Below are 13,802 nucleotides of genomic sequence, written 5' to 3'. Positions count from 1 at the left end.
ATGGGATAAGACAAGTATAAGTTAACACACACTCTAGTATTAGACTTTTGTCCCATCTCTCCAGCATGTGGGTGTTGATGAATATGCTCTGGGAAGAAAGGGAAAGAACCAGCATTTATAACAACATAGTGTGCTAGGTGGATGTGTTCATCACCTTGTTTTTATCTAAGAGTATTGATGGGAGGGAGTTAGCATGTCCCACATTTTATAGATGCCAAAAGCGAATCTCAAAGAAGGTTTGAGATTCAATCTCAGCTTGATGTCTGAGACCTTGCAGCCAGCTTTCTAGTTTCCTCATTACTGAACTCAAGTCTATTTATTTATCAGTGGAACAGGAGCTAGGGAACTAAGGACTAGCTCTCGTGGAAGGAAAAAGGTTTCTTCAGCAAGCCAGCAAGACTATGACTGGTCTTCTGAAAGTCCTTTTTCACTCACATATGTTTTAAGCTTCTTTTCACTACAGACAAGGGGAGGATGGAAGTTAGTTAAACCTGGTGGCTAATAACTCATTGGTTTGGCACATCTTAGCATCCTCAGTCTTGAAAGGTGGAGTGGGGGGTATCAGCCTCATGCTGCTAATTTGAATAACTAATGAGCACTAACTCAGCCAGTCATGGGTTGTTTCTGAGCGATGGGCAGAACATGGAGGCTTTGGGGCTCCTTCTTTTCAACCATAAGTATGGTTACACTCTAGTCTTTTTTAGACTCACTGTCAAACTGGGGGTGTGGAGAAACCCAAGAAGCATGAGCATGGGGCTCTGTTCCAAAGCCAGGAGCCCGCTCACAGTGGGGCACTAGGTCGCCACAGAGAGGGAGGAGCAGGGTAGTTGCTCTAAGCATTTATCTAAATAGCCTAGAGTCTGCTGGTAAGCAAGGTAGTGGAGATTTGTACTTGAGCAGTCACTATACAATGAGAGTTACTTCCTCTTTGGGCAGATGCCAAGGTTTGTTTCTTACAGTCTTGACTCTTCTAGTTAAGGCTTTAGCTAACCGCAATGACAGCAAAGCTTTCTGGATTGCTTACTGCTGAAGAGCAGGTACTTTTGACACAGTAGAATTTGAGCCTCTGTGCTTGCCGTACTCCAGAATTGCTTTCCTGCTTCCTCTCAATGTACTTTTGTACTCACTGGACTCCGGGGCAGTCCAGCCTTGGGATTACTGACAGCTCGAGCTTGAAGGTAAGAACACAGTTTACCTTAAATGTCTGACCTAAGTTATTGGTGCATGCTCTCAGTTTTCAGGCATGCATGCTGATGTAGAAGTAGGTTAACCCAAGCCTGAAAGATCCTAAGTCCTAAGAAACCTGACAAAAATTATAAAAGGCATAAGAAACCAACACCAGCTGTGCTCGAATGCAAAATCCATGCACTCTCCTTCCCATGATACCATCTCCCTTATGCACCTTGATCTTCCCAGCCGCCACCCCCTACCCCGATCCTGACAGCCTCTCCCCTTTCCAGCCAAATGGACTTTTCTGGCTATTTCTGTTTCTTCTCCCCACAGAGCCTTCCTTTTGTCCCAGCCTTTGGCACCACTCAAGCTGGGTCTATAAAAGGGACTTGACCAGATAGATCCCCATCTCCAGCTCGTTACTTACATAAACGAGCAGCCATAGCACCATGGCCACGGGCCTGTAAAGTTTACAAGCAGTGGAAGATCCACTGAGGGCAAGGTGGAGGACTTCTGGGAGTCTGAGGCCTGTCTGGAGGACAGCATGAGACCCTGTCTTAGAAAACGAAGCAAAAAAAAAAAAAAAAAAAAAAAAAGGCTAACTGAATGGAAAAGAGCAGTAATTTCTGTTCACGGAGATTGTTTCACAGAGGAGGCCACACTGACCCAGCCTGGCAGGTTGAAAAAGTGGCTGCCTGGGAAAGTTTGTCTGTCTGCCCAATTCTAAAAATATCAGGGGCCATAGCTCATGCAAACTATAAGAAGAGTCCAAAGGGAGGGTGACAAGGTCTCGAAATTTCTTTTTTTTTTTGGGGGTTTTTTTTTTTCGAGACAAGGTTTCTCTGTGGTTTTGGAGCCTGTCCTGGAACTAGCTCTGTAGACCAGGCTGGTCTCGAACTCACAGAGATCCGCCTGCCTCTGCCTCCCAAGTGTTGGGATTACAGGCGTGCGCCACCACCGCCCAGAAAGGTCTCGAAATTTCTATGGGGATTAACAGCATTGTGTCCTCTCCAGCACCACCCTCTCTCCCCACCCCTGCTGCACCTCCTTCTTCCAAGTTTCCACCAGGTTCTACTCTGTGGGTCCAACACAGCAGGTGGGGACACAATGCACCAAAACATCAAGTACTTTTAATCCTCCACCGGTCTTGGCAGCAGTCTCAGCTTCTGATGGCTGTCTTTCTCCCACAGCCCTGCACGCTGTGGCCATCAGACCACCTGTGTGCCTCTCGCCGTCCCGTGAGGTTCTCAGGAGTAGAAAATTCCAGCATTAGATTTACCTAAGCTGCCAGACCCAGACCCGGGAGAGAGTCAGTTGTTCCCCTGTAATCACTGTTGCTGCCCAGCAGCAGGAGAGAAGTTTGAATTACACACCAATTACAAGTCTGGAAACTACACAAGACAAAGGACAAAATAGATTTGCTTATTAAAGCATCTGGAGGTCGAAGAGACAGAAGGGAAAAGGTGGTAGCCAGGGTCCGGGGATTTAGCGTTAAGGCGCCCCCTAGTTTCCATCTAGGAAAGTGAAAAGTTGTCTGGAGACGGAGGGTGATGATGGACATGCAATGGTGGGGATATCACTAAAGCCACAGAGCTGTGCACTTGGAGCTAAGAGTCCTTTGCGTGCAGTGTATGCTCTGTCACAGCATTTTAAAAATTCCATTCTGTTCTTTTCTCACAGGCCCTGGACCCTCCACTATGGCCTTGACCCCAGAATTGAGCAAACAAGCAAAATGGAAAGAGATAGCAGGGATCCCCCTGGCAGCTGCGACTGTGGACAACTGGAACCAGATTCAGGCCTTCAAGGCCAAGCCAGATGACCTCCTCATTTGTACTTATCCTAAATCAGGTAACTCAGGGTGACAGCTTCAGTCTCACTCTCTGAGCCATCTGAACTCCCTGCAATGGCAAACCTGTCCCCTCTTGTCCTGTGGGAAAGTCCATCTCAGATGCCTGTGCCTCTGGGTTTTCTGAAGCTCACTCTCCTCTGCCATTCACTGTTCTGAGAAGAGGTGAGCGTTGTCTCTGCTGTTCTACTCTCTGTGGAGACCCAAAGTCTTCCTGTCAGAGCTAACAGGATCCACCTGGCCCCACGCCCCTTCTTCAGGATGCTTGGAGAAAGAATGATGGGTTTAGGACCTTTACACACCCCTGTCTCCTCAGGGACAACATGGATTCAAGAGATCGTGGACATGATTGAACAGAACGGGGATGTAGAGAAGTGCCAGCGAGACATCATTCAACATCGGCACCCTTTTATTGAGTGGGCACGGCCACCCCAGCCATCAGGTGAGAGCCCCTGACTCCCTAGGTGTTCCCCCCCCATCTTGTCGCTTTCCTTGCCTTGTCTCACAATCGCTCCTCTTCCTCTTTTTCCTCCTCCTCTTCCTCATCCCCCCCCCCCTCTTTATATGAGAGAGGATCTCTAAACATAGTCCTGACTATCCTGGAACTCACTATATAGACCAGGCTAGCCTCGAACTCACAGAGCTCTGCTTGCAACTTTCTCCAGAGCATGGGGTTAAAGGCACACATCCTCATGCCCAGATCCATCTCTTTCCTTGTCTTTATTCCCACCGGTGGGAGTCAGCAAGGAAGAAAGATGTATGTAAAGGTGAAGTTCTGCCTTATTTTCCTATCACACTCTTGCTCTGATCTTGTACAACTGGAGACAACAGGAAGGTGCAGACACCCAACTCCTCTATGGAAGGAAACCCCATTCGGGAGAGTCTACAAACACCCAACTCCTCCATGGAAGGAAACCCCATTCGGGAGAGTCTACAAACACCCAACTCCTCCATGGAAGGAAGCCCCATTCGAGAGTCTGCATTTCATTTTCCCTCACCTCAGTTTAACTCAGTGGTTTCGCAGAGCCAGTCAGTACAAGGGTTGTGTATAGAAGTGCAAAAATCATAAACCATGTGTCAGCAAGCCTGTTTTTGTTTCACAGATGAAAGGTCACAGCACGGTTTGACTCTGGCTGGCAGGCGAATGAGAAGGACCTGCTCTCTGGTCCTGACTGGCTCTGCCTCAGTAGGACACACTTGTCTGGTCTCAGCTTCTGGCTCATTGCCCTCAAAGTGACAGACCAAACCCCTTGGGATTCCCATAAAATGCTCTCAGGTTTGGGGCTTAAGAGAACATAAAGAAGAGTTTCATTTGAGATGAAAGGCTTGTCAAAAGAATTTTTAATGCCGTGAGCTTAGGGGCAGACAGCGGCATGGAAGGTCTCTGATAAGAATCTAGCTGATGTGACAGGATGAGGGGAGGGGTCCCTTCTTATACTGCATGGGGGACATGGAAGGTTTCCTGTAGTCAGGCTGTCTCAGGTCCTTAGATAGCAGGGGGAGCAGGACTCCAGGGTAGGAATGTGCAGCTCTCGTCATGTGTGTGGGTACATGTGCTTGAGGCTGTGTGCCCTGCACAGATGAGTGGTCCACACTGGGAGTGGCTCTCTGATATCCTATGGTTGGACATTCTCCTGGATTTTGGGCACCCAGGGAATCTGTTATTCTGTGGGCTTAGAGATCCACATGTGAGTTCCTGCTGGGGGCTCACAGTGACCTTTATGAGAAAAAGCCAGATTCAGGTGGAAATGGCCCGAGGACCAGTCTGGTTTGGATTTTCTTAGTATGGACACAGTTATCTAAGACTCCACCTTCTCTTCTATAAACTGACAAAGTAAATTCATTCAAACCTCATATCCAGCTCTCAAATTAGGTAAGTCTACAAACACAAAAACCATACCAGTAATCCCTCTAAGGGGTCCCCCCAAAATACAAAAAGTAAGAAGATTCATGTGTGGATGGTGGGTAAGGTGGGCATCACCTGGAGGGGAAGTTCCCATGTGCCAACCATACTGTTCAATCATCTCCTGAAATCTGTTCAAGGTGTGGATAAAGCCAATGAGATGCCATCCCCAAGGATACTAAAGACCCATCTTTCCACTCAGCTGCTGCCACCGTCTTTCTGGAAAAGTAACTGTAAGGTAAAACAGCATCAATTCCCTGGAGTACTGGGGCAGGAAGCCTAGAGAACTAGGCATGCAGACGCTGGGTGAGAATACCTTTCTCTGTACTATCTTTCCACTACCTCTGAGTGCTAACACACAGCAGGAAAGTTAAACACGAAGAGAGATTCAGCAGAGTGTTTCCCTGGATAGTTTCAAACACGATGAAGACAGAGGCCAGACTGAGTTGTTAGAGATATTCTATTCTTCAGTGAAGCAGACTCGGGTAGGGATGGGGAACGTGAACCACAGCCTGGAGGAGGTATCATAGAATGGAGCAGAGACAAGATAGAACAGAAAAAGTGAAAGGATTGTTCAGAACGGTAAATCAAAGTAGAGCCACAGAGTGAATGCTTGTCTGCAGCTGCAGAAGCCCCCATGCCTATTTTACCTTTTCCAGGGCTGCGTCGTGTACCCTAGTGTCTAGTCTAGTGTGTTCCTGCCACATGGAGAATGCTGGACCAGGCTGGGCATGAACAAGGATAGAGTAACCTATAGTGGGTAGAGCTGAGGTCTCACAATAAGCTAATATTTGCTGAGAAGAATACAATTTTCATAGATTGGGATAAAGGAAAGGAGGACAAAAAGTGTCTAGAGAGATAGCTCAGTGGTTAAGAGCACTGGCTCTTCTTGTAGAGGAGCCTGGTCCACTTCCCAGACCCAATGACAGCTCACATCAGTATGAACCTTTGGTTCTCAGAGATTCCGTGCCCTCTTCTGGTTTCTGGGGTACTGCAGGCACATTGTGCACTTGCATGCATGTAGGGAAAACACCCATACATAAAAACTAACTTAAAATTAAGTGTTAGTTACTAAGGACTAACAAACTTCTAGATGACAGAAGTATAGTTGGGATTTCCATGAACAAAGGTCTTTTCTCATGACAGTAAAGATGGAGAAGGGGTGCAAATTCTATTTCTGGCATTACTGAACTGGAAATCATGAAAACTCTTTAGAATGCCCCCTTAAGTTGTCCAGCTGAAACCAAACAAGGTGAAAAAGAAGTCTCTGAGTTACAGAAAAATAGATAGTAAATAAAATTATTTTATTTTATAAAAAGCAAAAAAAAAAAAGCTTCTCTTCCACAATGGGCTAAAGAAGGTAACATTTTTAGGAAATAATTCCCCTTCTAGATGTTCTCAAGAACACAAGAATTTTACTCAATTTTGCTGTGCCTTTTCCTCCCTGTCACAGAGTTAGTGAACCAGTCTACCCCTGTATAAGGGGTCTTGGAGAATACTGAGACAGAAAAACAGCCTGAGTATGGGACTGTGCCAGGATATTTGATGCCCTGGGTGATTCAGCAACATGAACTTTGGTATTTCCATGGAGACAGGCACAGAGCCTAAGCACAAGAGAGAGAAGAAGGAGCAGAGAAAGCAGGGGTAGCAAAGGTGAACAGGAGGAACTGTGCTCTGGGATCCGGAGAATGCTCTACAATAGCTTTGTCTCCAGTTTTGAATGAGTGACTTTGTTAAATATACAGCAAGCCAAAAAAAAATGAATAAGAATAAACAGTAAGCAGCGTGCAGACAGGAGAGAGAAACAGAGAGAGAAGATAGGTAGATAGATGATAGATAGATAGATAGATAGATAGATAGATACATACATACATACATAGATACATAGATGATAGATAGATAGATAGATAGATAGATATGGATGGATAGATAGATAGATAGATAGATATGGATGGATAGATAGATAGATAGATATGGATGGATAGATAGATAGATATGGATGGATAGATAGATAGATAGATAGATACATACATACATACATACATAGATACATAGATGATAGATAGATAGATAGATAGATAGATATGGATGGATAGATACATACATACATACATACATACATAGATACATAGATGATAGATAGATAGATATGGATGGATAGATAGATAGATAGATATGGATGGATAGATAGATAGATAGATAGATAGATAGATAGAACTTTCTCCCTATGGCTGAGCTTTCCCAGGTCTGAACTTCTTGCTTCTCTTCCCCAGTAGACTAAACAAGGTAGCATCTGTAGGAAATAGCTCCCCTTCTAGACGTTCTCAAGAACACAGGCACTTTTGCTCTGCCCTTCCCTCCCTGTCACAGAGCAAGGGGACCAGTCTACCCCAAGATACGGGGTCTCAGAGAATACTTAGATAAACATGCTTGGGTGTGAAATGGGGGTGGAACAACCCACTTCCAGGGCCAGCTTCTCAATGAGTTCAAACAGCACACGACAATTTATCAATATAATTATATCATGGGCAGAAAAGGAGACCACGGTTCCTCTCCCAAATTCCTTTCCCTGCCCTGAACAAGACACTGCAAACTCACAACTCAGCATAAGGTGACCCCCACCCCCCACCACCTGAGTCACCAGTCACCTCACTTGGGCCTCCAGATTCTGACTGTACTCACCAGCCCACATTTCAGCACACAAAGGATAGGGCCATCGTAGGGGTGTCTGCTAGTGCAACAGCTGAGCGAGCCCCGAGAACTTCTGACACATCCGTTACATGTAGAAAAGAGAATGTTAAAGTTGTACAAAAAAAGAACAATTGTATCAAAATGACATGAAGAAATAAGAGGCAATTGTAATCAGAATCATCAAATAAATATGGTGTTTTGTAATTGAACATATATAATATGTCACACACATATATGTGTATATATATATATATACATATATATATATAATCACTTAAAATTAAAAATCAAAACTAGCCTAACTCTCAGATCTGAATAGGAAAAAAAGTATGAATTTAGGATGGGATGAGAGCCGAGGAAAGGCGAGAGTGATGCGGTGTGGCTGGAAGTCACACACATGAAAAGGAAAGAAGACACAAAATGCGAGGCAGTGTGAACGTGAAAGACACCTGGGGTTTAAAGCTTAAGAATTCAAGCACAAAAAGCGTCAAACTTTTGAAAACATTTTCCATCGGAGCATGGCAGCATGGTGACCTGGAGGAACCGTGTGTTTGAACTCTGAGGTGGTGACGAGGTCTCTCAGCGGGGTTCCTCAGCCTAGCCCTTATTCAAACAACTTGGTATACAAAAACACACAGATGCAAAAATGATGACCGCAGAGGAATGCGGGTGCTCCCAGAAAATGGGCCACATGGTGCTGTTCCATGATGCAAACACCAGGTGGAGCTACTGCTCATCCAGAAACCAAGCTGAGGTTTCTGGAAGGCTCACTGGCACACAGGTGACAGTGGGATAACAGGCTCGAGTTTCTAGAGGAAGAGTTTGCTCCTCATAACAAAAGGAACATCCAGACTTGGGCTAACTATTAATGAGTTAATAGGGCCTGGCTTGCGGCAGCATAAACGGCAAGGACGCTCCTCCAGGTTGTGCAGCCAACGCGGAAGAGCGGCACGTTCCTCCCGAGGACTCGGCCAGAGCGAGAACTCAAAGCGTCACATATTTATGCCGCTCTAACCACCTCTCTTCCTCTCCAAAGTTCCTTTACGTGGCTCGAAATGCCAAAGACTGCATGGTTTCCTACTACCACTTCTACAGGATGAGCCAGGTGCTCCCAGATCCAGGCACCTGGGACGAGTATTTTGAAACCTTCATCAGTGGGAAAGGTAAATAGAAACGCTCCTGTATTCTTCCTTCAGTAGAGCTGAGTGGAGATAGCCACGCATGACACTTGAGTCCCCAGGATGTCATGCACCTCCTTAGACAAGTGCCACCACAGACCGGGACCAGGTAGAGGGAGCTGGTTTCTTTCACAGTGAAGAAACCCATCCCTCAGCAAGCAGCCCCGTTCTACTTCAAAAGCCTTTATTCCAGGTTCCTGGCCTGTAGAGTTCCCCTCCTCCTGGGTGTCCCTCTCATCATATGAGGTGCAGGTAATTGTGCATAAGTAACATGAAGGACTTTAATTTGCCCATTAAGGCAAAAAACCTAGGACTGACCCAAAGCACGTTACGTCAGATTAAAGCGGCTCAGTGACCTGAGACTGTATCAGACTCAAGATTTTTCCTTCACCATGTCTCTAGCCTCTGATGCTCTTTAAGTAGAAGAAAAAAGGAGAAAAAAAAAAAAAAACCCTGACTCTCAGAAGGTTTGTGTTCACAAAAGCTGTTCTTGTTTGTTACAGTAAACTGGGGATCCTGGTTTGACCATGTAAGAGGATGGTGGGAAATTCGAGATAGATACAAGATTCTCTTCCTCTTCTATGAAGATATGAAGAGGGTAAGTAAATTACGGCTGCAGGATCAGGGGCAGAGGAGCTGCTTGAGGAATATGCTTCTCACAGGGATGTCTGGGGAAATGGGATCATGTTAAACTCTATTCCAGTCCAACGCAATGCTACCCTCCCCCGACAGGACCCAAAGCGTGAAATCCAGAAAGTTATGCAGTTCATGGGAAAGAACTTGGATGAAGAGGTGCTGGAGAAAATCGTCCAGGAGACATCATTTGAGAAAATGAAAGAGAACCCTATGACAAATCGTTCGACGGTTCCCAAATCTATCCTGGACCAGTCCATTTCCCCTTTCATGAGAAAAGGTTTGCGGGGAATTCTTCCTTTCTAATTCTGAGACGGTGCACCCCAAATACACGTATTATGCTCCTAAGGAGGCTAGGGACGCGTTTCTGTTACACAGAGATTCTACAAACTAAGTCTTACAGAGAACTAAGGCCAGCACTACTCTGGTGCACACCTCACTGGGAGCCATGCCTGAGGGTAGACTCATCAGACCTGGGGTCTGGAAACCGGGAGTTAGCCCTCTGCTCTAAAGCTCTGCTTGTATGGAGAGCGACTGTCCGCATGCGTGTGTCCTGTGTTCCACCCCTGTGTCTCTCTTCTACTCCATAGCCACTGCTTCGACTTCTGTGCTTGACTTCATCTGGACCACAACCCCAAGCTGTTCAGGCTCATGACTTTCAACATATACTGTGTGAACCATCTCTTACCGCCTCCTTCTTCCTGAGGGAGGAATTCTGTTGGGCCCAGATGATCCAGTTTTAAGAGGAGAGTGTTACTGTTTTCTTAAAAATTAGTACATTAAATAACTTTAGAAAACAGTACTGATTTGACCATCTCACACAGATCCTCACTAAAATCCATTTCACAGGAAACTAGAAGCAACACCAAGCCCCTCCTTCCTTCTCATAGCAAGTGCATTTCCTTCCACCACAGCACAACCAGGACCTGGGGTTCACGTGTTGCTCTACAACATCTTCCCTTTTTCTTTCCATGCTTGAGTTCATTTATTTCATGGTTCTTCTGGTCTACAAAGTCTCCCAGGCCCCTGAAATAAAGCAGCTCCACCTCCTTTCTCCCTTAATAATGGTGAGAATTTGGTGAGTAGCCTTTCCTCAGGCCCACCCACAGCCACCATATCTGCACACTCTGTGTTTGCTTCTTTCCTTGCTTGCCTTGGCCATAGGCACAAATATAGATGCCTTGATAGAAAATTGTTCACTCAAACATAAAATGTAGCTACACTATATATTTTTGCTTACGGGAATATGGAGCATCTCTGCAGGTCAAGGAACACAGATCTCAGCTATCGCTGCTTGTAGAGGTCACATGGGACATGCTGTCAATCACCCAGTTATGTCTCTAATTATAGAAACAATAGATATGGTGTTTCAATATTTACGGTTGATGCTATAATAAACACTTTTGTTCATCAAACTGAATAATTTCCCACAAGAATCACAGGGTTCCAAAGAGTTTTTTTCCTATCTAAAATCATTTCAATGAATGCTTGTTGAAAAATAGTATCTCATTGTAATTATCACCAAATTCTTTTTCATTGAGATATAATCTACATAAAAATAACTCACAGAAATTAACTGTACAGTTCAACCATTTTTATTAAAAAAAAAAAGTAAACAACTAAGCAACCAACATCTGAATCAAGGCAGCAAAGAATTCCATCACCTTGGGACATTTTCTTGTCTTTTCCAGTCAGTTTCCTATAGAGAACAATGTCCTTGTCCCTCACTATTGGTTGATTTTGCTTGTTATTTGAAATAAGGAAAACATACACATGAGATATCACCGTATATATTTTCTTATGTCTAGGATCTTTTGACAGCATAGTGACAGCAGAAGACCACGGGTATGGTTATATGTCTGCCATTTATTCGTTTTGTAACTGTGATTATGTCTATATGTATACCACAGAGAGCCAGGAGCCCAGGTCACCCTTGAATTATTGGTCCACTGAGTTAGAAGCTGGTGCCCTGCACAGGGACCACTAGGGCTGCCTCTCAGACAAGAGGGCTAAGAAAATGAGGAACTGCCACGCCAGCTCCAAAGTGGGTACTCCACACTCTACTCAGGGGCACGGAGTCTGTCCATCAGAGGCTGATGTTCCTGTCTGGGCTCATCTTTTAGGAACTGTGGGGGATTGGAAGAACCACTTCACTGTGGCCCAGAATGAGAAGTTTGATGAAATCTACAGACAGAAGATGAAGGGAACGTCTATAAACTTCTGCATGGAACTCTGATCAAGATGTAGAGATAGATGACAAGAACGTGGAAGCTGCTGCTCAGGCAGAAGTTCTGAAAGCACACTGTGAAACACTCAAGACTGTGGCTCAGTCTCTATGAATTTTAACACCACATTATAATTTCATAAACGTGGATCATGGCTAATGTGTATTCTTTCCACTATTCATATGAATTAGTAAGTCAGCTTAATAATATAAGGAAAACATAAATAATACTTGCATACTACAAAATTCAAGTTTCCATTCTTTTAGAACAGTGATTTTCAACTTGCAGGTCATGACCCCTTTGGATTTATAGTTCAGATATCCTGCATGTCAGATGTTTGTATTACAATTCATAACAGCAAAAATGCATTTATGATGTGGCAACAAAATAATTTTGTGTTTGAGGGCCACAACAACACAACAAGGAAATATATCAAAGGATGTAGCATTAGGAAGGTTGAGAACCACTGTACTAGAAGGTATGGCCTGACTCTGAAGTATTCTACCCTAAGTACTAGCAAAGAAATAATAGATTTTATCTCTATGAATGTACATGAAATTCCTAAAGTCGTTTCTGCTCAGTCAGGGTTTTGCCTGGCTGAAATGGAAAGAATCATTGTGTGGATGATGTGTTGAAAGCAAGCCTTGGGAACACGTTCAACCTGGTACGAGGAAAATGAGGGAAAGACTCCAAGGAGATGCCAGAAATCCCAACCTTAATAAAGAGAATCCTGAATCTGTGCCGTTAAAGAAAGCAGAGAGAAAGCATTATATTTTGATGAAAGTAGAAGGAAGGCGTGGTGCTCAGTTTAAAGCCAACTGGGTTTTGATCTACAGTCATGCTATCTGAGGAGCAAACTGGAACCAAACCAAGTGTGTCTTTCATCTAGCTTCCATATTTGCCTATTTTGACTGAAGCTGTCTGTATTTGCTGGCCAGCAAGCTTATCTCTATCTCCTGCTACATTCCATGTCGAAAAGAAACAGATCATTTTCTGGCTAGGTACCACTCATCAAACTTGATCAGATCAGCAATTTAAACACACCTGGAGCCAAACTCCAGCTTGCTTCACTGTTCCTCCACCACCCCCTTAAGTCTAAGTCCATCTCCCCTCCTCCTCCTTTCCTCCTTCCCTTCCTTTCCCCTCCTCTTCCTTTATCAATCCTCTGCTGCTCATCCACCTTTCTCTCCCTACCCAGGTGCTCACCAAATCACCACGGTGCTCATCACTGGGTCCGTGCTAGGTATATCTTAGACAGCAATGTTACCAGGGAACAGTTTTCATTAGGAGACCTAGAGGAAACAGCTTCCTGGTGACACCCCACGTTCAGCCATGAACAATTAAAGAAGCTTTTCCCCACACAGTAACATGTCTCCTTCATGTCTTTTTTAACGTGTGTATTTCCTGAACATCTGATATGAAGCCAGCCACGGGATACTTAGTATATGTTTCACATTTCTTCATCTAGAACAACTTTTTAATGATTTTTCATCCTATGGCACCTGTCACGTTTGGTTTCCTTTTCTACTTTATGGCTGGAGAACACTTTGTATGTGTATTTACAAGTCGACAGGCATTTGTGTTGCTTGCAGTTTGGGGTTCTCATCCACCATTCCTCTGTTGATGTGTGACGGTCCATTATTTCCATATCCATCACGGAATTCAGACTGTTTCAAATATCAGGTAATTTCTAACACTCCCCCACCGTGTGTGTGTGTGTGTATGTGCGTGCACGCGCGTGCGTGCATGTGTGTATGTATCCATGTGTACTTTTATAGACTCTAGAGGAGGACACTGGTGGTACTCTGTGCCATCACTTTCCAGTCTATTCCCTTGAGACAGGGTTCACTGATTATGGTGGTAAGCCAATGGACAGCAAGTCCCAGGTGTCTTCTTCTCTGTACCCCACAGACTAAGGTTATAGGCTTCTAGATTATTCTATATATTCTGGGAATGGGAACTCAGGGCCTAATGCTTGAACAGCAAGTGCCTTACCCATCAAGCCTTCTCCCTAGCTCTAACTGATACAAAACTTTCTGCACATCTACTGGAAATCTAATGTGTTTCTGTTATATAGTTATTCCCTTGAAAGTCGAAATGCAATTGGTGTACCAGTTTTATCTGAAGAGGGTCTCATTTACCACTATCTTGAAATG

General features: G+C 44.6%; 1 protein-coding gene across 2 annotated transcripts; it reads left to right on the top strand.

The window, feature by feature from the left end:
• Window positions 1–1,099: 1,099 nt before the first annotated feature.
• On the top strand, window positions 1,100–11,700 carry LOC121450817 (sulfotransferase 1C2). 2 transcript variants are annotated; one of them, XM_041656130.1, is made up of 9 exons: window positions 1,100–1,178; window positions 2,851–3,018; window positions 3,333–3,458; window positions 4,878–4,889; window positions 5,060–5,157; window positions 8,647–8,773; window positions 9,292–9,386; window positions 9,521–9,701; window positions 11,545–11,700. In XM_041656130.1, the coding sequence occupies exons 2-9, from the start codon at window positions 2,868–2,870 to the stop codon at window positions 11,655–11,657; spliced, it is 903 nt and encodes a 300-aa protein (XP_041512064.1). In that variant the 5' UTR covers window positions 1,100–1,178; window positions 2,851–2,867; the 3' UTR covers window positions 11,658–11,700. The 2 variants fall into 2 exon arrangements, with proteins under 2 accessions (XP_041512064.1, XP_041512065.1); XM_041656131.1 differs by lacking the exon at window positions 4,878–4,889.
• Window positions 11,701–13,802: the final 2,102 nt, after the last annotated feature.

The sequence above is a fragment of the Microtus oregoni genome, unplaced genomic scaffold (genome assembly GCF_018167655.1).
Source record: "Microtus oregoni isolate MIOR12 unplaced genomic scaffold, Mior012 000007F_ref0000211, whole genome shotgun sequence".
Taxonomy (NCBI): Eukaryota; Metazoa; Chordata; class Mammalia; order Rodentia; family Cricetidae; genus Microtus; species Microtus oregoni.
This window is presented reverse-complemented; position numbering and strand designations above follow the sequence as displayed.

Excerpts from the sequence above, each read along its gene's own strand:
- LOC121450817 (XM_041656130.1), top strand. The coding sequence starts at position 2,868 with ATGGCCTTGACCCCAGAATTGAGCAAACAAGCAAAATGGAAAGAGATA. Across the intron at positions 5,158-8,646 it reads TCTGGAAAAGTAACTGTAAG|TTCCTTTACGTGGCTCGAAA; the intron begins GTAAAACAGCAT and ends TCCTCTCCAAAG. Across the intron at positions 9,387-9,520 it reads TCTATGAAGATATGAAGAGG|GACCCAAAGCGTGAAATCCA; the intron begins GTAAGTAAATTA and ends CTCCCCCGACAG.